Source organism: Equus przewalskii, chromosome 5 (assembly GCF_037783145.1).
Source record: "Equus przewalskii isolate Varuska chromosome 5, EquPr2, whole genome shotgun sequence".
NCBI lineage: Eukaryota > Metazoa > Chordata > Mammalia > Perissodactyla > Equidae > Equus > Equus przewalskii.
Genome location: NC_091835.1, coordinates 15,726,232 through 15,753,906, shown reverse-complemented (window position 1 = coordinate 15,753,906; position 27,675 = coordinate 15,726,232). Strand labels below are relative to the sequence as shown.

At 39.9% G+C, this 27,675-nt stretch overlaps 1 protein-coding gene across 6 annotated transcripts; it reads left to right on the top strand.

The window, feature by feature from the left end:
- The first annotated feature begins 250 nt into the window (after positions 1 to 250).
- On the top strand, positions 251 to 27,675 carry LOC103546381 (thiamine transporter 2). 6 transcript variants are annotated; one of them, XM_008512927.2, is made up of 8 exons: positions 257 to 353; positions 2,883 to 3,039; positions 8,027 to 8,188; positions 11,728 to 11,879; positions 13,513 to 14,341; positions 15,926 to 16,118; positions 17,578 to 17,719; positions 18,500 to 19,598. In XM_008512927.2, the coding sequence occupies exons 3-8, from the start codon at positions 8,155 to 8,157 to the stop codon at positions 18,674 to 18,676; spliced, it is 1,527 nt and encodes a 508-aa protein (XP_008511149.1). In that variant the 5' UTR covers positions 257 to 353; positions 2,883 to 3,039; positions 8,027 to 8,154; the 3' UTR covers positions 18,677 to 19,598. The 6 variants fall into 6 exon arrangements, with proteins under 6 accessions (XP_008511153.1, XP_008511149.1, XP_008511150.1 ...); XM_008512928.2 differs by having other exon boundaries at positions 261 to 353; positions 8,033 to 8,188; XM_008512930.2 differs by lacking the exon at positions 8,027 to 8,188 and having other exon boundaries at positions 261 to 353.

The window sequence follows — 27,675 nt, the reverse complement described above, 5'->3', positions numbered from 1 at the left end:
CGTTTTTGGGAGAAATAAGTGGACTTACAGGAAAGGACGTATTTATAAGTAGAGAAGATGATTGATGCTACATTCAGTTCATCCTGCTTTGTTACGTTGACTTGGGGCATCAGTATATTATTTTAAGCTGTTCCTTCCAGGTTTGTCTACAGACCGTGGATTCCCGCCTCTCGTTTAAAGGTTAAGAAGTCTAATTAGCACGTGCAAAATATTGGGGCGGGGCCTCCGGGCTCCGTCCCGCCCCCCCCTCCCCCCCCCCAGCGCCTGGCTTCACACAACAGAAAGGCTGCTGGTCCGGGCGCTTGTTATCCCCGCATGGGAGCGATCTGGCGAGTAGAGACTCCCTCCTGTAGGTAAGAGGAGCCCCGGGAGGTGAATTAAGCGAAGAAACGCCGTCATCCCCCGGCCGCAGCCCTCCCCTTGCCCCAGTTTCAGGAGCGCGGGCCGGGCGGGCACCTGCGCTGCAGCGGGCGGGTTGGAACCGGCCGGGACTGCATCCCGGGGCCGGAGGCAGGGGTCAGGCCGCTCCCTGGGGCTGCCATCCCCGAGCTCTGCTGCCGGTTGCAATGCTGAGACGCAACCAGGGAGGTTTGGCTAGAATTTTCACTTCCAGCCATCTGGAAAAGCAGCTTAAATAAAACCACGATCCTAATAAAGGGCCAGCATCCCCCATGGTTACACCCGCGTTCACAGCTTTTAATTGAAAAGAAACCTTAGCCCAGAATTCCAAACCCCGATCCAAGAATGGCAAAAATGCCCTAGTGAGGAAAAGAAGGGGGACTTAGAGGTTAAGAGACGTAGGGTTCGATTCAGAAGACTTTAATAACACTAAAAGGAAACATAACCATACCTTACGATAATATTGCCGGAAAGGATACCTAATCATCAAATAACCTACCAATTGTTTGTCAAGTCATTGTTGCTGCTGTAAATACGCAGAAGGTTTGAGCTTGTGGAGTGCTTCAAGTTTGAAAAGGGTGAAGGAAATAGTGTTTTCTAAAAATACTCACACATAGTGTTTTGCTCCTACAGCTATCAGAACACATCGTTGTCTTCTAAGGCAAAAGCTGTGTTTTCATCCAGGTACCTATTTTAAAGAGACCAGAACGTAACTAACTTCCAAAAAGTTTTTTCTTCAAACTGCCTTAGTAGTAGCTGAAATGGACAAAAGAACTAATTTCTTTTGGTCATTTTTGGTTATGGACCAACGATGGTTTCTGAAGGTTGGGTAATGGGCAATGCAATTCAAGCATAAATATTCAAAGATGAATTCATTTGGCCTGCTGCTCCTTAGCCGTTTAGGTGAAATTATCTGCTGTGTACCTTTTGGAAGTTGCTGTCTCTCATCTGTGAGTGCCCAGCTGTGTTGTGTTGAATTTGCAACCTGTGCTTGCATGAGAGAGATGGGTGGGAATCTGCATTGAGTGTGTAATATGGGCCAAGAACCAGATTGAGTAGTTCCGGGGACAACCTGGTGAGGTGGCTGTGATTATCCTCCACATTTCAACAGTAGGCTTGGAGAGGTTACGTACTGCCACAAACAGAGGTGGGGCCAGGAAGAACAGGAGCCCCAGATTTCAAAGTCATGCTCTTTCCCCGGACCACACCGGCCACTGCAAACCCAAACCTGGAGTGAAAAAAAAAAAGCTAAGACTGGGAGGGTGGCAGTGAGATGTCAAAATATTAAAGTTAATTCAGTAATTTAACAGCTATGAGCAAATCATTTAGGTTCAGAGGAATAAATTAGAGGTTATTCGGATAGGCTAGAGGCACGGCGAATGGTAACTAGTATTAAAAAAGATAACTTTCGGAAAATGATAAAATTATGACTTTCGTACGGATATAAAAATGAACACGGGTTAAAGATTTTATTTAACTCATTAATGAGGAAAATGGTAAGGCTGTTACAATCAGATCAAAGGAGAATCTAAAAAATAGGTACACTTATAGATCAGAAATACTGAGATAGAGGTAAAACTGGTTTTCCAAGGGGGAGACTGGAAGAGTTCCCTTCACTGGATAGAACTTATTTGCATGTCTATAGACAAGAATTATTGCACACTGTTATCAGTCACTATAATTTACAGAGGTTTAAAATAGCTCAAACAATGCGTAGTTTTTCCTTGAAGCATAAATTTTTCCCACCCCCACCCCAACCCCAACCCCCATGCATTCGACCATTTACCCACATGCATTTCAATGGCTAGATATGATCAGTTGACTTTCTATGTAAGTTTCTGCCAGTTTTATCGTTTCGACAGGCCTATTTCTCCAGCTGCACCTGAGACTAGGTTGATCTAACCATAGACATACAGAGAATAAACAGTCTGTAAGGGGATGGTTAATTGATCAGCAAATGTGTCATGCAAGCAAAAAGGAATGATGCCATATGTGACAAAATGGAATCCGAAGCGTGTGTTTTAAAGATCACTTGTATCTACTCTTGCAGTGGTTTTAACCAAAAGCTGAACTATTCTGGCCTACATGTTTAATATCTGGGCCTATTCCTACCTTGTGAAGTTCAGTGGAGTACTTCATTTCAGCAAAGATTCTTGGTCTTTGGTTTTTTGGGGGGGTGGCTATAAAAAGGATTATGCATAGGTGATGGGACTACTTTGAGGTTTTCTGCGATTCTAAGTCACTTAAGACAAAATTCTAGAGAAACTAAATTCGATTATTTTAGTACTAACATTCAGGGAGAAGGGTTTTTGGTGTTTACCTCCCTAATCATCTGTGTTTCAGAAAGATATGAATCTGGTTCTCTTTTTTTTTTAATGGGTTTCCAAAAGAGGGTGGCTGTGGAAGAGGGTGTGTTCCAGTGTATAAAGCCATTAGAAAAGGGTGGGCTTTGCTGTGTAAGGCCATTGCTCTTGATTGCACAGTCCTGAAGGAGGAGGACTCAAGACTCCAAGGAGAAGAAGGGCCGTTGTGTCTTGGACTCCCAGCAGCTGGCAGCAGGAAGGAGCAGAAGCTGGATCTGAAGGCAGGAAACTGGACTTGCTTCTAGAAAGAAATAAGCTCAGGGCACGGAAGGAACAGGTAACTGATTCCCTGTGTATTATTTTGAAGAGTGTTATATGTGGCCAGCTTTCCGGAGTTTCTTGGCCTGTCCTAGCTTTGATCTACGGGCATTGTTTCCATTCTCAATTTTCTAGGACAGACCCAATTTCAAAGATGCTGTTCTGTTTTCAGATTAAATAGAGGCCTTGCCCCATGTGAAATTTGGAAAAACCTTAGTCATTGCACCAATAGAATAAGTCAGGGCTGTGGGGAGTCCTACACAGTAAAATGCTTTGAAGTAGGGGAGGAGGGGAACGGTGTATTTTTTTAATTGTGATATAATTTACATGCAATATAAAGTCTGGATTTTAAGTGTTTATAATTGTATCCACCCAAGTAACTATATCCCATTGAGATATAGAATATTTCATCACCCCCGAATCTTCCTTCCTTCCCCTTTACAGTCACGTTACACCTCCACTTCAGAGATGACCACTGTTCTGACTTCTATCGGCAGTGGAATCGTACAGGAGGGCATTTTTGTGTCTGGATCCTTTTTACGAAGCATAATGTTTGAGGGTCATTTGTTTTGTTCCATGTATCAGTGATTAGTTTCTTTTTTCCGCGTCACCTTTGTGGAGGTATAGTTTACATATAATGCATGTACATTATAAGTGTCAATGTCATAGTCAATGAGTTGTGACAAATATACGTAACCTTATAACCACGGCCACAATCAAGATACAGAGTGTTTTCATCACCCCAGAAGGTTCTCTTGTGGTTTACTGCAGTCAGTCCCTCCCTTGTCTCCCACCCCAGGCAAGCACTGATCCAATTTCTATCACTATACATTAGTTTTGCTTATTTTAGGACCTTAGATATTAATGGAATCATACAGTTTTGTGTCTGGATTCTTTGTCACAGCCTAATGTTTTTGATATTCATCCAAGTTTTTACAATAGTTCATTCCTTTTTATTGCTGGTTGAATCAGTATTAGGTGTATAAATATACAGTATTGTATATTCATTCACCGTTTAATGGACATTTCAGTTGCTTCCTGTTTTTTTCCACTATTATGAATACGTGAACTTTCTTGTATAGATTACAAAATGGTTTTCCAAAGAATTTGGTACCTCCTTGCATTCCCACAAGCAATGTATACGAATTCAGCTGCTCTAAATCTTTGCCAGCATTTGGTATGCTAGTCTTTTTATACTCAGGCATTCCAGTGGTTGTGAAATGTTCTCTGTGGGTTTTTTTTCCAGTTTCTTAATGGTATCGCTAGATGAGCAGATATGTTTTTTTGATAAAATCCAATTCATTATTTTTTTCCTTTTAAGTTTAGTCCTTTTGTCATTTTGGTAAAATATTTGCTAATCCCTGGGTCACAAAGCTCTGTTCTTCTAGATGGTACTCTAAGGTCCTAGAGTTTGTTACGTCAAATTGGTTTTTGTGTATGGAGTGAGATAGAGATCAGTAAAATGCATTTTAAACCAGGTGAAGTCACAACTGAAATACAATAGCACAGTAGAAGTTGGCAAAACCATCCTGCAATCCTGATTTTGCAACAGAGGTATAGTAATAAAGCACTATGCTGGAATCCCTTCCCCATGCCTTCCTCCAGCACCAGCCTGCTTTGACCTTAGCACATTGCAGCTCTTGTTTTATTTGGGTTTTTCTCCAAGTTATATTCTCTTCTCTTTCAGTAGTAAGTAGGCTAAAAGGCTTCATTAGTTGTTATACTCTGATATCAGCTAAAAGCAAAAATTTTAGTTTCCAGTAATCAAACTTTTGGTTTGCTTCTGTCCAGTGAATGGCTTGGCTCTGGCAATGTTGAAAACATGAAAAGTGAGACGTTTTTTGGAAAATGTAATAAATACTGACCCTCACTATTTTTCAAAAGGCATTGGGCCTTGGGGAGTGAAACCATCTGCAAGTGTCATCTCTCTTGCCCAGCTGCCCAGGTCCTTTGGAACTTTAGAGGCTGTGAGGTTCGTGACTATTTTAGGTTATCAGTCTAATTTATTTGAGGTAGGTGTTTGACTGCAGTAAAGGTTCTGGGGAGTAATGTGAAAATTAGGCCAGCCCGCTTCTCAGACGTTGGTGGTCTTGTCAGGCACCCTCTCTGAGATGACTGGATGGTTTAGTTGGGAGGGGCGGACAGGTGTTGGGTGGAGACTGGGGTTTCTAGATAGTTTCCTTCTAAATTGTTGGGATCTCGGTTAATTCTGGCACTATCTTCTAAACAAGTATGGAAGAGGATTTGATAAAATGATTCCTTTCCATTGACCCAGTCCCTTATACTCTAGGCTCTCTGTTGTGGGGAACCTTTGCAAATCCAAGCTTGGGGAAGGTCTTGGCTTTGGCCAGATCCTCCTGTCCCCTACTTCAGGAAGCCCCACAGCTCTGTTGGAGCAGAATTCCATCTTCTAGGAGTGGGTGGAGGAATCTGCTCAACTAAGGTCCTCCTTAGCTGTGAAGTCTACCCAGGACTCAGGAGCCAGGAAGCCCACTCGTGTGTGCCAGTTTCTACAGTTCTTTTTAGTAGTTACCTATTCTATGCAAATGGAAATATATATTTAGAAATATTCTAAGTACACAGCCCAACTTGATCATAGTCAAAACATAAGTAAGTCTTAAATTTTTTAGAAGATGAAGAAAAAAATCTACGCACACCTTAAAATGAAGTCAGATTAGATATGCTAGCAAGGGGATTGCTATTTTGAAGAAGGCTGCAGCAGCCCCCATACCTGAAGAAAGGAAAGCAGCCATAGAAATATGTGGCCTTCTAGAAATGGACCCAAATTAGAGATTGAGAGAAGCTGGAGAGTTAACAGTAGAATACTGAAGGGCCCCTGGTGGGACAGCTGTGAATTTTAATGAAAAATAATTATTATTCCCCTACCAGCAAAAAGAGAAAGAAACACATCATTTCCAAAGTAATTTAGTTGGGTCACTTCCAGTGCAAAGGTGTTGGTAGCCCTTGGGGCTCATTCAGGATCACCACAGGCTGGCTGGTAACCCCAACAGTGCACGTGACCCTTTACTCCCAGGGCCCATGTGGTGTGTTGAACGTGTGTGCAGATGGCGCAACTGGGTCATAAGCAGGTGATCCCTGGTTGCCTAGAGGGGCAGAACAGGGAGACTTCAACCTGCCAGGGACCACCATAGCAGAAGCTGATGCTCAGCACTCACTTCCTCCATCTGCTTTTGCTAGCTAGAGCTCTCCCTCCGAAGAGCTCCCCTACACATCCCAGCCCACCAGGGTAAGCTCTGGTGGATTGAGCTGCTCCGGATCTCTGCTGGAAGGAACGGCTGATTCATTCAGCCTCTCTTGTTGCTTCTGGCATCTTCACTGTAGATTTCGAGTCACGATAGCCTGATAGCTGACTTGTTTGAAGAATGTCCTTTTTCTTTATTTTCCTTTTAACCTACTACCCACACAATGTTCTTGTACTTTTTAAAAAATGGTCATAGAGCATATGAGTAATGTGTGAGATTTACTGGCACAGGGACACCTTTTAAAAGGATTATCTTATTTGGAAAGCACAGAAAGTAAAGGGGAAAGATAAATATCTTCCCTTCAGACGTACCAACCCAGTTCATGTCCTCAAGTTAGATTCCATGAAGGGAAATCTAGAATACTGTTTAGGAGGAGAATAATATTATGAGGTCAGAACAGAATGATAAAATGAAAACTTACAAGAGAACAGTCTGTTCCAGATGATTTTTTGCCATGAAGGCTATGGTCTTCCCAGATGGGTGTGCTTATGAGGGATGTGAAGATATTAGTCCTAGTCTTTTCTCGGCAACCTCTCACCCAGTGACTGTGTCCCATAGTAGGTTGTAATGCACACTGTGATCATTTTTGTTTATCTGTATATTAATAACCCAAGCACAGTTTCAGGAAAAAAACAGCCCTACTCCGCAGCGTACTTTGATATTTAATATTCTTTTCTGCAATATTTGCTGAAAAATCCTATTTGCAACCCACTAAATTTTTTTGACACCCACGATCTGAATAGCACTATTCTAAAATAAACTGGAATTGGAATTTTGAGGATATAACTCGGCACTCTCAACATGATGTAACAGGAAAGATAACTGAACTTGGATTAGAAAAACTGAGTCCAAGTTCAGGCTCTGAGGTTGGTTAAATGTGAAAAACACACAAATCTTATTGCCTATGGCCCTCAGTTTCCCCATCTATAAAATGAGGACAACACCATCTCCTCTGTCTTCCTCACAAAATTGTCAAAGAAAGAGTAAAATAATTTTCTAAATGTAAAAGTTATAGAGCTTGCATTAGGAATTTGATTATCATAGTCATGGTCTCGATGACAGAAGAGAGAAGCATCTCCTCAATGATAAGATAAAATAAAAGATGATGATCAAGACTTCCAAGCATTATCAGACCATTAGCTGCAGGCTTTTCCAGTAGGAGAGAGATCGATTTTGGTAGTACCCAGCTTGTTCGGTGGGAATCCCAGAGCCCACACGGACAGTGCCTTTGGAGGTAGCTGGCAAGAAAAGGAGGAGAGGAAAATGTCGAGGAGGTGGGAATGGTGCCCCGGAGGTGGGAGGCAGCTACCTGTCAGAGTAGAGGGGGGAATGTAAACTTGCAGCCAACAGACCAGACTCTGAGCTCAGCTGGAACCTTTCTTAGCTGGGTGGCTGTGAGCTTTGAGGAAGCTCAGTTCCCATGTCTGAGAAATTGGGCACATTTTGTATATATAAATGATATATTATTATGTAATATTAAATGTAATAAATATTATATAACATTATATCCTTATATTTATTTAATATAACAATGTTTATAATTATTATTTATATAATAAATACATGTATTATATTTGTATAATTATATAATGTAAATATATAATTATATGTAAATATATGTATAATATGTATAATTAGGATTGTTGTAAGAATCAGAGACAATTATATAAAGCGACTAGTCCGATGGTTGGTGTAAAGCAGGAGCTAAGTAAATAATAACTGATACCATTTTATCTGTGTAAGTTGCAGACTTTATGTAAGGAAAACGATCACTGCCTTCAGAGGGTGGGTGAAAGGCCGTGCTGGCTGGATGATGTCAGATATCTGTACTGTGCATAACTGAAGGAGCCACAACCATGGTATTCTATTAAATGCTGAACACAGGTGTTCCGGGGCCCCTGCTGGGTAAGGATTGAGGCCGGATGCGACAGAGTGGGTCACAAACACGGAGTGATGTGTGTCTGTGGAGGGGTTAGTCGACTGGGGCAAAGTGCAAGAGGCATATCGGAAACATCGGAGTCACCTGAGGATTTTTCCACCTGTCCTGGACTCTCCAGGACCTGGAGGGCCAGAAAAGAAAGTCAAAGTTGTGAGTCCATATGTAGCTTTGAAAAAGCTCCCTAGATGATTTCCATCCACTTCCCTCACTGCCCATTAAGGTCCAAGGCTGCGGCGTGGAACCCATAAGCCCAGTGGATAGATAAGGGACAGTGGTCCTTGGGCCTCCTGCAGCAGAATCACTCAGTACATATAAATGCAGATTCCTGGGCCTCACTATACCTACTGAATCAGGCTTTAGGGATGGAGTCCAGGGATCCATAGTTTTACCAAGCTCCCAGGTGATTCTGACATGTGAGTCATGTTCACACAGTCTTTGTTCACTGGCCAGGGTTGGAAAGGGTTATGCAATGGGGCACGTGCTGGACAAAGAGACTCTGAGTTGCAGAGAGGTGAAAGAACAGCCAGATGTTAGCAGCTAAGAGTCTCAGGAGTCTCCCAGTGGAGAGCAGGCAGTGGGCAGGGACAGTGGCTGTGGCCCTGAAGGCTGAAGAAAAGCCACCAGGAGAGACATGGTCTCTGAAAGGGTCTGGGAGCTGCTGCTGCGGTTAAACCAGGAACTCTAGCTGCTCTTCCCAGTCCTGGTTTCAGAGGACTCCTGCTAATGTTTGGTTAAGTGCCTTCTTTCATTTCCTCTGGCCAAAAGCTAACTTTGGCGCATGCGTTTGTTTCCAGGGGAGGGGACTAGGAAAAGGAGTGAGGGAAGGAAGCCCAGCATCCTGGGGTGCAGGGACGAGCTCCCCAAATTTTTCTCAGTTGTTTTCAGCTAAGTCCTCTCTCATTTTCTCCTCATTAAGCCAGAAGCACTGTTGAGTCCTCCAACATAGAGAGAGCAAAGGGAAGAGAAATGACATGTGTTTGAGGAGCAATTCTGGGCTCAACATGTTCCCAAGTCACTTCCAAGTATCGAGGTGCTCCGTGCTCACACAATGCAAGTGGCATTGTTATCCCATTTTACAGACAAGCAGCTGAACCACAGGACCCTTGTGGAGTTGAGGGCCTCCCTGGTCTTTACCTGATGCAGCTAGGAAGTGCACTCAGGAAACCCAGGCAGAGCTTTCCTAGTTCTCAGTGGGGAGGTCTGACATTCACCCCCTTCCTTCTACAAGACTTACTGTGTGTCGGGCACTCTTCAAGGCACAGGGATAGAGCAGTGACCCAAACAGTTAAAAAGCCCTGCCCTTCTGCTTACACTCTAGTTGGGCATTTACTGTCCAATTCTGCTTCACCTTCCCAACTAAATCCAGTCAGGCAGCAGTATTAGAACAGTTAAGAGACGAAGACGTCAGTAGTCCAGGGGACTCTTAGCAGCCCAGGGCCCATGGGCATAGTCCTAGGTTTCTGAGATGCGTGGAGAAGATGATGACTTGGAGTTAGTGAGAGAACGTTTTAGATGTCGAGTCGGCGGATGCCACTCCTTTAAGACCACACTTTGAAAGACGGCCAAGCCTCAGTAATTGCCTACCCAGGCTAGCCTTTTCTACAAGAACATTACTCACAAAGAAAGAAGGCCCCAGCACACTCCTGCAGCAGCTCGGGAAGAAGATAAGTTCATGCCTTCTGGGCTTGGGGAGGAGGTGGAGGATAAACCCAGGGTGCTCTGGCAAAGTTTTCACATTGTCAGCATTGCTCATAGTTGCTGCAGTCCAGTTCCAAATTCGGTTTCCATTGTCTCTGCACCACTTCATCAAGGGTTTTGTTGACAAAGATGGAAACAGTGTTCACCTTATTTAACTTGAGAGGAACTATGCAGCTGTCTGGGGCCACCTTGTGAAAGGGTAGGGTGGGGTCAGACCGAGGTATGACCCAGGAGGCTCTGCCCACCTCCCTAGCCCCTAGCGAAGTTCCTCCTCCTGAATACCTGGAATTCCACCCTGGTGACTTGCTCTTCTGAAGTGAGCATCCTCCCTCTCTCTGGCCCGCTTTCAAACTATAATTGGCCCTGGCAGCTCTATGCATTAGGCCGTAATCTTTAGTATCAATGTGTTTATAAAAACACTTTCTTCCCTCACTGGGGAGAGGTTGACATTAGGTTAATACCAGCAGCCAAGGAGAAAAGACCACGAGAATGAGTCAGAGTGGAGCAGGTGAAAGGACCCTGATGGGAGTCAGGGAGACCTGGATTCAACTCTTGGCCATGTGGTTTGAAGCCACTTGTTGGACATCTTGGATCTCCCATGTACTCACCTGGGAATCTGAGAAGTTAGTACATATTTTACAGTTATTATGAGAATTTAATGAGATAATATGCAGAAAAGCATCATACTCACAGCAGGTTAGTTTCTTTCCTATATACTATCTCAGAGAACTTAACCACATCCGAGACTACCAAAAACATGTATGCTTTACAAAGTAAAGCTTGATTCAAAATAAGAAAGAATGAGACAGGATTTTCCTGATGCACATTGTAATCCATATGAAAAAAAAAAAAGATTGTTTCAAAGATAGCCACCATAAAATAAGGGAGTTTTTTTGGTTTTGTTTTGCTATTTCTGTGCAGTGGAAAATGAGATACTCTGCTGGGTTTTTTGTCTGAAGTTTGAATTTCAAGCAATTTTATTTCTAAGTTAGGAAAAAAGTATGAACTATTAATTAGCTACCTGCCGCATTGAACAGTGTGAAACTGCAGGTTTAGGGAAGAAATGGGCCCAGTCATAAAGAAAAGTGGAGTAACAGACTAAGAAGGGATGGCTTCCATTCCCAAGATAGTGTTAAGACCAGTATGGGAGAAGGAAGAAATATGGAGAAGATGGCCAGTTACATCATTATCCATTTTAATTTTTTTAACTGAAGAATTATAAATTCTCAGATTGGAGACACTTAAAAATATCTTGGATGTTTATGATGTGTTAAGCACAATACTAAGCAAGGGATAGTCTAGTGGAGAGATAAATGTATAAATACACACGTGCCATTCAGTGTGTTAAAAATTTCAGAGTCACAGTGCAAAATATAGTGGGCAGATAATAGAAGATTTGATCAACTCAATCTATGTTCTCTTGGGTTTGACCTCCTAGAAGTACCTTATCTACCACATGTACACCAACAATTCCCTGGCCAGTGTTTTTTACTGACTTTCAAGCAGTCATGGGCCCATTGTTTACCATTTATTAGGAGCTATTTATTACTGTATTTGTGATGGAGAACTAAAGAAGTGTGACTCTACCCCCAGGACTAATGAATAAGTTTGTTGACAATGACGATTTGACTTGGTCACCTAAGAGATATTTTTTGAGAGCAGCTATTCATCACTCACCTTTCCACTTCAGCTGCAGATGGATGAAACTTTATCCTTTCATGAACCATTTAGAAATAATCAATTGTTCATTACATCCAAGGACAGGAATAAACATCAGTTAATTTTGGCTCTCTTTCCGTTTGATCAGCCATGGGTTGTTTCCGAACTTCGCCGAGTCATTCCTGGATTTATCCCACTGTGATCCTCTGCTTATTTGGATTTTTCTCCATGATGAGACCCTCAGAACCCTTCCTTATCCCTTATTTATCTGGACCAGATAAAAACCTGACCAGCTCAGAGGTAGGTTAACATACATACATATCTTAATGTGGTTTAATTTTGCAGGACTTGAACAAGGACATGAGGTCAGAGTTTCATTCAACTTGGGGAAAGATAACCACTGACCTCGATTTTCATGGTACTTCTTATTCAATAGAACTGGTCTAATTATTCTTTCCTCCTCATACTTGCGCAAACGGGAAACAAAACACAGTGTATGTGAAATAAATATTTTAACTTTTATAGAGTTCTACTAATAATCTTACTACACGGAACATTTCAGTTCTCCATTAATTCTATTATGCTAATCCTAAAATAAAATCACCGCCAGGCACAGGATCTAGTCCTAATAAACTTTCATGCTGCTGAGGTATAAGCAGAATCTGATAAAGAATTGTACCATTTCTTTAGGACACTTACTCAGTTTTGAAAAACTATTTACCAGCAGGCCCCAGAAGGCCAAAGTCTCTTACTTAAAAGATCTCCCTATTTCATTATAACAAGTGCAGCAAGAAAATGCGCTGGAGAGCTACCCTTGGCTGGTTTTATAATCTCCAGCCAGAGCTATGAAGACACTGCAGAGAGTGTAGCTTTACCGGGAAGGCTAATTGATGCTGGTTTATTAGGTGATAAGGTGGTAAGTATAGAAAAGCAAGCTTGTTGTGCTTTGCTGTAAGATCGCTTAGTGAAACTCTGTTTCAGAGTTACGCAGATGGAAGCATGTCACAATTAAGACAAGCAAACAACAGATAGAGGTCTGGAATCAGCCAGTGAACCTACTGGCATCTGCTTGTGTGATCACTTAATGTCCCCATCCTCAAAAGTGCAGCTCAGTCGCACTAGCCTTTCACATCACTGAATTTCCCCTCATCATTGACATTTGGACCCACTGAGGTTGCTGGAGACCAGAACAAAGGCTAATGTGACCGAGCTCCAACTCACCTGTCATGCCCCAGAGATCAACAACTTCTTCAGTCCTTTCTTTTTATGAATGAACATTGAGTTCCTATGCATTTCCGACTAAATCCATGAGATGACCCATATTATACTGAGGCCAGAATTGAAAAAGCAATATTGAATAAGATTGAGCCTGGCAAATTTGGCCAGCAAGGAAATTAAATGCATTACTTGTTCCCACTCCATAATTCTGCAAGGTTATTTACTCTTTGCCGTCTTCATATATATGTCCATCCAGATTTTGGAAGGGCTGATATTTTTGACGTAGTGATGGATCAAATAAAGATAAAGGTTTCCAGATTCATCTAATGTTAATCTTTGAACAAGAAGAGAATGGTAATTTTTAAGAGCCTTAAAAACCCAGAAGTATCTGTTGAATAATTTTTAGCTAATTTACTCAAATGTACATAATATCTTAATATAGTTCAGATTGCACATTATATTTTTCTGCTGGAATGCACATAAGTATGTAAGTTGGTTTTTTGGGGGGCAGGAGGCTTGCTTTTCCTAGTGGTTTCCTTGAAAATCGGTTTTCTACTGTGCTTTTCTGTAATATGAAGAATATTCTATCCGATCAGATGCAGAATTTGACATTGGGCAAGCCACGTATACCTTAGTAATGTACATATCTGAGAAAGCTAGCACTTCTGACTTCCTCATGCTTTGTGGTCACATGATCCATTTTTCAACTTTGCAGATCACAAATGAGATCTTTCCTGTGTGGACCTACTCTTACTTGGTGCTGCTTCTCCCCGTGTTTGTCCTCACCGATTACGTCCGCTACAAGCCAGTCATCATCTTACAAGGGATTAGCTTCATCGTTACCTGGCTGCTGCTCTTGTTTGGCCAAGGAGTGAAGACCATGCAGGTTGTAGAGTTTTTCTATGGGATGGTCACTGCCACCGAGGTGGCCTACTATGCTTACATTTACAGTGTGGTCAGCCCAGAACACTATCAGAAAGTGAGTGGTTACTGCAGGAGTGTCACGCTGGTGGCCTACACAGCAGCCTCAGTGCTGGCCCAGATCTTGGTATCTCTGGCCAATTTATCCTACTTCTACCTCAATGTCATATCCCTGGTCTCTGTCTCCATGGCCTTTCTTCTCTCACTTTTTCTACCAATGCCCCAGAAAAGCATGTTTTTTCATGCAAAACCCAGCAAAGAAGTACAAAAGCCATCAAACAAGAATGGCGTGTTAGGTGAACCTCAGGAGGGGGAAGCACCAGGCTGCAAAGAGGAGAAACCCACGTCGGAAATATCTGCCACATCGGAGAACCCAGATGATGGCCTGTTGAGCAGCCTAAAGCCAAAAAATTTAGCTTTGAGAGTTTTCATGCAGTGGTTCCAAGATCTGAAGGAGTGCTATTCCTCAAAGCGTCTTTTTTACTGGTCCCTGTGGTGGGCGTTTTCCACAGCAGGTTTTAACCAGATTTTGAACTATGTTCAAGTCTTGTGGGATTATAAAGCACCATCCCAAAATTCTTCTGTCTATAATGGGGCAGTAGAAGCTCTCGCAACCTTTGGAGGTAGGTAAACATTGATTTATCTTCCTTGATGGGCTACCCCAACTAAGTTCATCTTTCCAGTTGCTAAACTTCTCCATGGTGGAAAATTAGCTGTGTTCGGAAGGCATATCAATGTTTTTCTGAAATGGAAGGCACTGGGGGTGGGGGGGTGGGTGGTGGGGGGGTGGAGGGGACAGGACTATGACACTTCTATTTAGTGTGTTGTAGTTACAACAGGTAACTCAAGAGCTCAACCAAATTCTGGCCAAATTCCTGAGATTCCACTTCATCATCAGAAAAGTTAATAAAATACCCTGTTCTTCCAGACTTGTTTTTAATATCGAAAAGATAATACGCATCTTGTATATAAGTTAAGAGTTTTGTTATTTTAGAAAATGAACTATTAAGGCTTCAGATTATCACTGGGAGAGTTTTTTTAAAGAAAGGATTGGACTTAGCTGGCAGCCACCTTTAGCAATTCTAGGCCATACACCAAAAATTTTCAAAAGTAGCTTTCCTATGAGATTTAAATGAGTGGAAGATATGTGAGAGTCAGGATTCTAATATCAGAGGGAAATCTGCCTTTGAAGTTTTCTCTACAATAAATATTTATATCCTGGTAAGTGGAAACTTAAATTCAACCGAGACTTTGAAGATATTTTCTAGGAAGTTGCCGATTTCCACACCCTCATTTACAAAAATTTCAGAAAACTCATGTGGCATCCGTGTTATTATTGTCTTGCTTTTAGGAGGCCTCAGTTTAACTTCTGAAAACCAAGATTATGCTGGAATTGGTTCACTGAAATTATTTCTCCTACATTCCAAATTCTAGGGGGGGAAATAGTTTTATGCCCTTTGTAACAATGGTTCTTTCCTAGGTCACATGCAGAAAAGTTACATAATCGAATGTCAATAATTTGAAACATAAATGCCTTTCATTTTGTTTAAGAGAACTATAATTAGTAACCCTAATTACTGGCAATTATTCAATCTGTTAAATTCTATAAGTCAGTATAGGTCTGTGCACCAAAAGCCTCAAGTAAATTAGGCCAGATCTTGAAGACATTAAGATGGAGACTAGAGATAAGATTAAGGTTAAGAAAAATTAATAATGAAGACTAAAACTTACTACCCAATGCAACACATCTGTTACCCATCATTGAAAAGAACATATGATAAAAAACAATAAAGAAAGACGAACATGGACAGGCCAGGTGTACTCCCAGAGCAATCGTTTCATCCTTTTCTGTCTCTGCCCTTAGGATGATATATTAAGTGATTGGGTTTATGTATCATTTCTCTCTGCTCTGTTGTGATTAGGAACCTTTCTGGCCTCTCTGCATAGTACAGCGCTTGGCAGGTAGTTGATGCTGATTGAAAGTGTGAGGACTAAATGATTGAAAGAATAGGAAGTAAAGGGAAAAGAAAACCTGATTGAGAAAAGGATAAATCCACATTTAGGTGTATTGCAGTATTTTCACAAATTGCGATAGCAACATATTCATCTTTGAGAATTACCTAAGACCTGAGTCTTTAAGAGAGCATTTTGATATTTCCCATGTGCAAAGTCAGTATGTGTCGTCTTCCTTGATGTTTCTTTTTCAGGGGCTGTGGCTGCCTTTGCAGTGGGTTATGTGAAAGTCAACTGGGATCTTCTGGGAGAGCTGGCTCTGGCGATCTTCTCAGTTGCCAATGCAGGCGCTCTCTTTCTCATGCACTACACAACCAACATCTGGGCATGCTATGCTGGCTATTTGATATTCAAGTCCAGCTATATGCTTCTTATAACCATAGCTGTGTAGGTATTACCAACCATTTCTTTCCATTCCTAAAACTAAACCATATTCTCTTTTCTGTATTCCTATAATTTGTCTGAGAACTTCAGAAGAATTTTAATCAGTTGCAATATTAAATGTTGACTACTTCATACTAAATTAGAGAAAATTAAGCCATCTTTCGCTTAACTCTTTGCCCTCTGAATATTGCTAAGATTAGTCATCAAGGAGAGAAAGTTGTGTAGGTTCATAAACCAAAAGCAGTGACATAGATTGTCAGGTTGTGGTTTCCTGTTTCGAGCAGTTGGCCATAACAAGGGGTGGTGCAATCTGGTTTTGAATGATTAGGTTTAGATTTCATCCTTAATTTCACTTAATTGCTTGAGTAATTCTCATAAAAGGCATATGCTTTTGTGTGAAGCAAAATATTGTCAGCAGGTTATAAAAACTTGGATACTGGAAATGATAGATGCAAAAGTTACAAGAAACTGTAAATCCCAGAGATCATTTTTTAAAAACCATTGAAAACATTTAGTTCCAAAATAAGTGTATAGAAATCTAACGGTAGGAAATGTGCTTTAGTATTAACCAAAAGAGGTAAGAAACATTTGAATTTCAAATCCCACAAAAGAAGTAGAGACAAAAGGTTTATCAAGTTTTGTTTTTTAATATGTGAAAAATGTTTGATAAGCAATTGACAAAACACAGAACTCTAAGCACTCTGGGAAAAGATCGTGAAATAAAGGAAAGGGATAAAACTTTTGAGAAGTTTACTTTTTTTCACTGAAATGTGTCAATTTAATGAATCAAACTCATGAGTCTTGAGTTTCTTTTTTTAATGTGAGGATTTGTTAAGGTAAGATGATATGATTTCTTTTCATTTTAACAGTATTCAGAATCCAGAGCCTTTTACCTGAATTACAAAGAAGAACTCTAAATAATATACAATTGCCAGTCTTTCATAAATGTTTTGTAGTAAGATTTCAAAACCTATATAATTATTAAAAATAAATTAATTACAAATTGACTCACTTGGACAACCAGCCATGATCTGGATCTTCCAAAGAATAATTCACCTACCAAATTTTGAAACTGTCAATGCAGACAGTTGACAATAAAATGAATAACTCTGCAAAAAATTCTTCAGATTGGGTATTGCTTGCATTTTCATAAAAATTTACTGCAAAACCATATCTCAAGTCAGATAGCATCCAATATTCCCAAGTTATGAGAACTTAGAACGTTAGGTTTAATTTCTGGAAGCATCAAATTGCACGGGAGGAATTTTGCCACATTTCCTTTAACTGTATTTTAATTCAGCCTTTCACTGTATTTTTTAACTCCCTTTCTTTGCTCTTCCTGGAGGAGATTTAGACAAAAAGTGCTGGTAACAAGATACTGCTTTCTCTTCCATTTCTGTCTTTTAAAGATAAGAATCTCATGTATGTTCTTGTTAAAAACTTATTTGATGTTTGATGATAGATTTCAGATCGCAGTTAATCTGAGCGTGGAGCGCTATGCTCTCGTGTTTGGAATCAACACCTTCATTGCCCTGGTGATTCAGACCATTGTAACTGTGATCGTGGTGGATCAGAGAGGGCTCAATCTGCCAATCAGCATTCAGGTGAGCTCAGTACTTCTGTGTTCCTACTCCTGTAGTTGGTGGAAATATAGTAGGTAATCTCAAAGGTTTTTTTTTCAACCTTACCACTGCCAACATTCAAATTTCTTGAATTCCTTGGCTAGGAAAATTTTAAAATAAGCAATTCCTTAATTATCATGTTATAACATACCAAATAGTTTTTGAACAATAATCACAATAGGTCAGCATTTACCTCTGGCTCCTAAAACATCATTGGGTAACACTGGTTTTTGTGTCCCCTATGTTTTTCCTCTTCCTCCCACCATCCAGTTCCAAGGTTTACTGAGATTCAACTGCAGAACTCAGTTCCCTCCTCCCTACTTCACTTAAAATTAGTCCAATTTCTCATTTTGCATATGGATCTGAAAGAAAGGGAGATAAGATAGATAGGAAGTCACCTCAATGTCTAAAATTGATTCTTAGAGACATTACATATACCATTGCACCATCCTCCAGTCATAGACACAAAAATCAGTGAGATTCACTGTTTTTTCACTATTGGTGTTGTTAGCTAGGATCTGAACCCAAGCAACCTTGGCTCCAGAGCCCACACCCTTAGTTACTGTATTGCTTACGTTCTCATACCTGGTTCTTCTAAGATGGGAGAAGGGAGTCTAGTGCAAATCTAAATGACCCATATTAAGATCCTGGGTCTCGCTTACCCCATAATCCAAGCAAATCAACAGCATCACCATGTATTACCAATGACATACATGGACAGATTTTGTGTGCGTCTAATTAATTCCATTTGTTTTTCTCCAGTTTTTAGTTTATGGGAGTTATTTTGCAGTCATTGCTGGAATTTTCCTAATGAGAAGCGTATACATTATCTATGCAGCCAAATGCCAAAAGAAGGTGCAGAGCTCTGCTACAAGTCAGAATCCATATGGACCACACCCAGAGGAGCCAAGGGATGTCATCATGGGAACAAAGCTCTAATCTTATGTGAACCATTACAACCTCTGAGCAAGGACTGTGCTGGTCACAAAGCCACTAAGTGCCATAAGTTGACATGTTTCACAAGTGTGGTTTCCAATGAACCTTTTCAAAACCACAACAAAATGTCAGCTTTAGACCAGATATCTATGTGCTCAGCTGAACTGGATGAAGTCAACAGGGCCCATTATCTCAATGAAACAACCCATTTTGGCAACCCCAGTGAATAGCAATAGCTGGAAAATTCTGGTTTTGATCACTTGCAAAGACATGCAAAGGCATGGAAAGAAACCATAAGAAAGTTCCAGCTGTCCTGGAGTTGATGTTCCCCATTCGTGAGCAGAAATACTAGCTAGACTGACCCTGTTGCTTGGCTTAGATATTTGTTTTATCTTACCAAAACAGGCAACCCATGGGACATTTTTGTCACATGAGCCATTTTTCTCCTTCCATTAAGTGTATTTCTATATAACTTAACAGTTCTCTGAGAGAATTGCAGGATTTAGTCCCATTTCTAAGGACTCCTCTTCAATCCTGATAACATAGCATCACTCACAAAGTAGTATTTGATAATATCACCATTTAATTGTTTCATGATTATTTTTCATTTTGCGCTCTGCTGAGCTGTGCTGTTGAAACTCTACCTCAGGAATAGCTGCAACCCTCCTGTGTGTCCACAGAATGACATTCATGTCCATTCCCAGTGGCCCTAGGAAAAGTAATGAGCTTTCTCCCTAATGTGACACCAGAGAGGTGTTTTAATGCTCTGTCAGCATGATGTCTGTCCAAGACAGAAAAAGTTAAGTAGAAATTTCCAGGGGTTTCTAGAAGTATTCGTAAATAAGAAAACACTGATGGGGGAGGCACCTGATTTTTAAATGGCAGAAATTGTGCTAAATAAAATTAAATGTGCAAAAATATTAAAGAGCCTAATTTTTTGATGAATTGTACTGAAAATTGGCCTTTTCTGTCCTTTGAATCTTCAGTAGAGGCTGTATTGAGCAGTCTGCCAGCGGGAATAAAGAATGCTGATTCAAGATTTGTATTTCAAATACACTCTTCTCCAAATCCAAAAGTTCAGTCCCTGGACTGAAAAGAAAATTTCAGCCCAAAAGCCAACACATTCGCTTAATGGAGAAAATTAATAACTTTCCTACTTATAGCAAAATCAGGGAAAGGATGATCAGTATCAGCTTTCTTACTTAACTTGTTGCATTGGAGGTATTAGCCAACACAATTAGACAAGCAAAAAAAAAAATTAGAAGTCGGAAATTGGAAAGGAGGAGGCAAAATTATCATTATTCCAGAGACTACAAGTATACACTGAAGAGAGTCAGTTAAAAACTGAGACAGTGTAAGTATATATCAAAACTGGCAGCTTTAAGATACAACTATTTAGAAGATAACATGGATGTAAAAGACCCCATTTATAGTAGTACAAAAGTAATAAAATTCCTAAGATTATATTTAATTAATAACTTAAATGTGTATAACATATATGAATTCACCTGAAAACACTTTTGAGGATGAATGCTTTTTTAAGTGTAAAAAGGAGGTTAAATTATTTGCAGAGAGTAAAATGCTACTCTCTGCTCTTAATTTCAGTAACATAGGAGCATGAAAAAGTCCAATGGAACAGAGTAGAAAGTTCTGAATGAGTCCCTAATTCATAAGGGATTTAAGACTATGATAAAGATCGCATCTCATACAAGAGGAAGAAGAGGATGGAATAGTTAATAAGATTGAAACAGATTTTTTTCAAAGGAGAAAATAAGTAGGACCCAAGAGTGCTAGAATATCTCTCAATAAGTAATATATATGAATCACAATGCAGATGTAAAATATGAAACTACAAAAATACCAGAAGAAAGCATGCAAGAATTATTTTATAACCCTGAACCTTTCTAAAGGAACACAAAACCTAGAAGTCATTAAAAAAAAAAGAATTGACAGCATAAAGCTAAACTATGCATCAAAGAAAAACTATAAGCAAAGACAAATGATAATCTGGGAAAAATAGTGTGACTTGTCAAAGCTACTTCCCCTAATTCATAAAGAACCAATACAAATTGATAAGAAAAAGATCAATAACCTGATAGAAAAATGGGAAAAGGACACAAACAGGGAATTCAGAGAAAGAAAAATACAAATGGCTCAGACATGTAAAAGAAGCTCAAATTAACTCATGGGAGAAACGTATATTAAAACTGCAATGATACCATTGTTCAACTGTCAGACCAGAAAGTAATCCCAAAGTGTGACAATGCACTTTGTTCCCTGGGAATGGGTCCACAAGCAGTCTCAAAGATTGTTGGTCAGAGTGTAAAGTAGTTTCATTGCTACGAAGGAAAATCCCACGTTCTCAAAATTACAAATGTTCATCTCTTTCCACCTATAGACTTCTCTGATGGCAATATACACTACCAATATCCTTGCAAGGCTGGGAACTGACGTGTAGAAAAGACTTTTTATTACAGTGTTGTTTCTAAGAACAAAGGACTGGGAACTATTTAAATTTCATTAAATGGCAGGGAAATGTATTATGGTACACTAATATATTCATTTATAATCATATTAACTACATTAGAAAATGAGGAGCATCTTTACATAGCAATAAAGGGCTCTAGAATATATTATTGTGTGGAGAAAAAGTCAAGTGCCAAAATAATAATGAATGCAATGGCTTGTCATTTGTTTAAAAGTATGGAGAAAAATATCTATGTTCGTTTATATACACGTACAACTTTTCTGGAAGGACAAACAAAACATCTAACAGTCATGACCTGCTGTGGCGTAATGGGAAATGGGAGGATGGCATCTTTTCACAGCTTTTGATATTTGCGCCCTGGAAATTACCCACCCCAAATTAAAATGCTAATTTTAAAAAACTGTTTAACCTCTTGGGAAATAAACTAGCAGTGAAGAAGAAAGAGCTGGAGATTTTTAATTTTTTTATATGTAACCATTCTGATGTTTTTACATTTTTTGCAATATATATGCATAAGTAAATGTGCATTTATAATTAAAGGGAACAGACAGAAGAAAAAATATTTTTTAAATAAAAAAATTTTATTTGGTATCTCATTAAAGAGATACCTTTTTTTTAAAACTAAAACATAGGTTTGCTTTATAAGGTGTCGGTTTTTGTGACTGGTAAGAACACCTTATGGAGAAATATCTTGAATTTTTTGTTTTGTACATAAAATGACTCAGAAACAGAATTCATAGACAAATAACAGAAATAAGGGGATAGCTATGGCAAGAGAATAACCATTTCTGAGAAAAAAATAAAATCTTATGGTTCTAGCTTGTCTGGACTTGCCCTTTGCCGATATTTAGGTCTTGACTTAGACGAGATATTTAGATCCGGTTTGAGGAAGTTGTGGCTGAAGAGGCACATGACGCACTTTTGACAAGTAAGCAGGGTCACAGGGCCTTCAAGGAAGAGGGACACACAGCAGTGGCGTTGAAATATCTGAGGGAATAGCCCATCTCATGAGATGGAAAAATGACACGCAGCTGGGAGGGGCGGGGCCCGGAGGCCTGGTGGTGGCATTGCTGTCATTGCATAGTTATCGTTCAACTTGTTCCAGAAGGTAGAAATCTCTTGTGTGCGCCCTGTTGCTGTAGCTGAACAAAAGCAGAATCACGTAGGGCTGTTTTCTGTGTTTCATTAGGAAATTTAGGCAACAACTTTGTGGTGACTGGAAACAATAGTGACAGCAATAGAAAAGGTAAGAGTAATAGAAATCGTGTGCACACAGACGCAGAGAGGGAGAAGTACCAGGTTGGAAGGCTACGTGAATATCCATCAAATAGAACCTCAGAATCGTGATCACTGGCTGGGCTCAGGGAGGTGTTGGGTCGTCAGGTGTTGGACCGGGTTTACATCGTTGTGATGGCCATTTCTTGTTTCTTTGAATTTTTTTTCAAATAAAAAGGTTTGAGACTATTAGGTTGAAAGAGAGGGGAGCAGAGTTCCAAAACCAGAGATATGTTCAAAAGAAGAAGTCCCAGGACACCCAGGTGACAGCAAGTGGGAAGGTTTGGGAGGAGGAGCAGACAGGATGGGTGGAGAAAAGTCTCATTAATGAGGAGAGCAAGTCCCAGCATTTCTCACCCTAAAGCTGGGGCCAGGCCGGCCCCCTAGCAGCAGCATTGCTTCTGGCAGCAGCACTTCTGCTGGCAACAGCCCTTCCCACAGCCGCACAAGCCACAAGAGCCACAGCCACAGGAGCGGCGGCAGCAGCAGACCACGGGGACACTGCAGCAGCCCCCACAGCAGCCACAGCAGCAGGGGCAGCAGCCGGAGCAGCAGCCGACCCGGTAGCATCTGCAGGTGGTGCAGCTGCCGCAGCCACCACCACAACCACCACCGCAGCCACCACAGCCAATGCAGCCACCACTGCAGCCACCACTGCAGCCGCCACCGCAGCCACCACCGCAGCCACCACAGCTTCCACAGCCACAGCACCCCATGGTGTCAGTAGAGAGGACTCAGGAGAGGTGAGGACGGATGTTCAGGAGGTGAGGGAGGTCTGATGCCACCTTCTGCTGGGGGAGGCCCTTAAATACCATCTTGAGGAGGATGGTGATGGAGTGACCCAGGACACATGACAAATGGCTTCTTCCTTGTTAGTATTTATCCCAGTATCCAGAAGAGTATTTAGAATTCTTTCTCATTTCTATCCTTACTGGAAACATTTGGCTTAATAAAAGAGCTGACCTTCAGAAGGAAATTTTCTAAATTTTTAAAATCCTATTTACATGTTAAGAACCAGGCCTCATAGACTTAAAAAACTCAGAAGATGTGACATACAAGAAAGGAGTATATGAATGCCTTCTGACTCAGTAGAGTATGAGGCGAAGAAAAGACAGAAAAATCGAAATAGAAGGAATAATTTGACATGTATCTTATCCTGGGATGGCCTGTTCAACTTGAAAGAGTGACCCCCAGATCCCGTGTGGAGTAGGAGAGACCCCAAATGTCTCCTTGCACTGTGGAGGCACAGAGAGGCGAGCTGATGATGTTGGCTGGGGAGGTTGCCAAGGGTCACTGTGGCAGGAGTAAAATGATCCAGGACTTAAGGATGTCAGGCCAGACAACCAGGACTAGGATCAAGTGGGAGACATAGCCCATCTTCCATGCTATTGGCAGCACCAGAGAGAGCCAAGTTGGGACTGTGTCATCAAAGAAGGACCACTGAGTCTTCACTGGGGCCACAGAACAAGTTATACCATTATGTGGGCCACTTAAATTTACTCCATTATCATAACCACAAATTATACCTAAATCTCCCTGTTGTCTTATAAATCTATACCATGGATGGGCAGGTTGACTGTGTTAAGGGTCACCAAAATAGAATTAAAGAAATTATGAAAATAATTTGTATAACTGAAATATTTATGTCATATCCCAACTAGGTTTTCCTTTTAGCCATCTCTTTGGTTTCTCCCACTACAGTTCTAAACTTAAGCCTTAATTCACATTACAGGGAAATCTCCAGAAAAAGTGCTAGATGTTTGATTATTTTCCAAAGATAAGTAAGACTGTCTATGCCTTCAAAATATTGAATGAAGAAGAAAAAATATTTCTCTACAGAGGGATACTGGAATAACACTTGTCTATCACAGAAAGAGCCTTTTTTGGGGGGGAGGTGGGAGGGAGGAAGATTGGCCCTGAGCCAACATCTGTTGCCAATCTTCCTCTTTTTTTTCCTCCCCAAAGTGCTAGTACATAGTTGTATATCCTAGTTGTAGATCAATGTAGTTCTTTTATGTGCGATGCCACCACCAGTGAACCTTGGGCCACTGAAGCGGATGGAGCACACAAACTTAACCACTCATCCACAGGGCCAGCCCCTAGAGAGAGCCTTTTATCTTTTTTTAGTGATACATAAATGAGTAATGTTTCTTATAATCAGTGACATCTTGGGTTGAATGAAATATACAAATTTTAAATGGTTAATATGTTTAAAGAAATAAAAGAAGGTAATGTAAATATGACAAAGGAACACAAAGTTATCAATAATTACCAAACAGGCACCAGGCCAGTGGTGCAGTGGTTGGGTTCATGTGCTCTGCTTCAGCAGCCCAGGGCTTGCAGGTTCCGATCCCAGGTGCGGACCTACGCACCACTCATCAAGCCGTGCTGTGGTGGTGTCCCACATACAAAATGGAGGAAGATTAGCACAGATGTTGGCTCAGTGGCACTCTTCCTCAAGCAAAAAGAGGAAGATTGGCAACAGATGTTAGCTCAGGGCCAATCTTCCTCACCAAAAATAAATAAATAAATGAAAATAATTACCAAACAAATTTGCAAAGGAACCAAATTTCTAGAACTTCTAGAAATGAAAAATGAAATAATTGAATTTAAAAACTCAATAGAAAGATTAAACAGATTATTAGACACAGTTGAAGAGAAAACCAGTGACAGAAAACAGCTTAATAAATTACTCAGAATTCAGCACAGAGTGGCATAGAGATTAAAATTATGAAAGATAAGAAGACACAGATGAAAGAAAGATTTATCACAGTGGTTCCCAAGCAGATGTATAACTGCTTATCTTAGGGGGTTTTCGAAATGTATGAAGGCATTTCATCACAATGACACAGTGTCTGGGAGCTAGGAATGTAAAATGTCCCATAATGCAAGGAAGAGTCCCACACAATAAAGAATTTTCCCATCCAGATTTACAACAGGGTTTCTGTTGAGAAACATTAGCTTAACAAATGTCTAATTGAAGTTGAAGAAGATAATACAGAGAATAGAGAAGACATACTATTCAAAAATAATGGTTGGTAATTTTCCATGGTGATATAAGACACCGATCCTCAAATTCAGATATTTCAACAAATACCAGTTGGATAAAAATCAAAGAAATTCAAACTACACACATTGTAGTGAAACCGAAGAACAAAAAAGAAAAATAAAATCTAAAAATAGCCAGACAAAAAGGAAAATTAGCTGCAAAGAAATGATCATTAAACCAAAGGCAGATGTCTAAACACAATGGAAGTCAGAAGACAGTAGAATATAAATGTCAACCTAGAAGTGTATCCAAAAGAAACTCTCTTTCAAGAATTCTTGGAAAATGAAAATATTTTCGGACAAAAAAATGGAATGTTTATCACTTACAGATCCTCCCTAAAGGAACTTCCATGGAAGGATGTGGTTCAGGAAGAAGGAAATGATCTCAGAAGGAAGGTCTGAGATGCTGAGGAAGGGGTTGAGTAAAGGGAAAGGTGACCAGGTGGGTGAGCTAAACAGTCAATGACCGTATAACACAACAACTTCTCATCCACGGGATGAAAAATGCAGCCCCAAAATAGTGACAACCACAGCATTGAGGTTGGACAATGACCTGAGTTAAAGCATTCTAAAGTCTTTGAATTACTTGGGAGAAGAACAAACACATCATCTAACTTCAAACTTCGATTGCTAAACATATTTGTTGTTATAATTACTCAAGTGGCACCTAAAAAACTAGAATTATAATTCATAACTTCCAAACTAGAAGAGAGGTAAAAAAAAGAATGAGAAAAACAATGACAGCAACCACCAATACTTAGTCTAAAAAAAGGCAAAAATGGGAAAACAAGGTAACATATCAGAAAAGCAAGAAAATAAAAGTAAAAATGGTAACTATGAATGCAAATATATCAATATTTATAATAAATGAAGTGAATGTTCTTTTCAAGTATATATAGAACATTTACAGAGGTTGATTTTATCCAAGACACAAAACGAGTCTCGAAATTTTTCAAAACTTCAGTATTATATAAGCTATACATCTTGATCATAATGCAATTGTTAGAAACAATAACAAAAAATAATTATCAAATCCATATTTTTAGAAATATAGAAACATTTCTAGATAATTCATTTATCAAAAAATAAAAATTAGAAAGTTCAAGGATAATAAAATTATTATGTGAGACAATTTGTGTGATGTAAATACAGCAGTCCTCGGGGGAAAATTTATAGATCTAAAATCTGTATGTTGGATGAGAAGAAAGGCTAATTATTGTTAAACTACTCATTCGATTTAACAAATTAGAAAAAATTAATAATCCAGGTAAAATAGGAAAGAAACACTAAGGCTAAAAGCAGAAATTACTGAAAAATAAAGCAAATATACAGTGAAAAGAATTATCTAAGCCAAAAGTAGATTTCTTCAAAGATATTAAGAAAATTTATAATCGTCCAGAAAATTGGTCACAAAAAAAGAGAAAAAAGGGCATCACGCCCCCTCCACATAGTACTATGAGTTTTAAGATATATATAACTCCAGATGCAGTGGGGATCAAAGCATGCGAATATTATGAACTAAGTTATACCAATAAATTTGAAAATAGACAAAACGGACATAGGAAAATATAACTTACTAAAACTGACTCGAAGAAACAGAAAGCATGAATTGGTCTTTAACAATTAAAGAAATCAAATTAGGAGTTTAAAATCTTCCCACCCAAAAAAGAAGAGAAAAAACAGACCCAGACAGTTTGACAAGCAAATTCTACCCAACAGTCAAGGAACAGCTCATTTGAATCTTTCACAAAGTCTACCAGATAGTAGTTAAAAAAAGAAAGAGCAGTCCCCAGCTCTTTCCATGAGTCTGTTATAATTTGACAGTGAAATTTGGCAAGAGAAGTATAAGAAAGAAAAACATCTATGTCAATTCTACACATGCACATAAAAATTAGCTAAGGAAGATTGTATAATTAGACTGCACCCTCAAAAGGATATTTCCTCTTTTATTCTCATTTGGCAGACAAAGGAAGCTTTATTTTGAACATCAGTGTGAATCTTCTTCTTCTTCTTTTTTGCCCCTATTAATCCCCACAGGTTTACCTGGAATTAAAAAAAAAAGAAAGTGGTGATACAATTACCTCCTAATGGCGTTTTGTGGCTTCTCCCAAATTTAACAGACTTGAATTAAAAAGGAGCAAATCCTTTCAGAGCAGCAAGATGTCCCTGTGAGGAAGAGCGATAGACAGGG

Excerpts from the sequence above, each read along its gene's own strand:
- LOC103546381 (XM_008512927.2), top strand. The coding sequence starts at position 8,155 with ATGCTGAACACAGGTGTTCCGGGGCCCCTGCTGG. Across the intron at positions 8,189-11,727 it reads TGTTCCGGGGCCCCTGCTGG|CCATGGGTTGTTTCCGAACT; the intron begins GTAAGGATTGAG and ends CCGTTTGATCAG. Across the intron at positions 11,880-13,512 it reads AAAACCTGACCAGCTCAGAG|ATCACAAATGAGATCTTTCC; the intron begins GTAGGTTAACAT and ends TCAACTTTGCAG.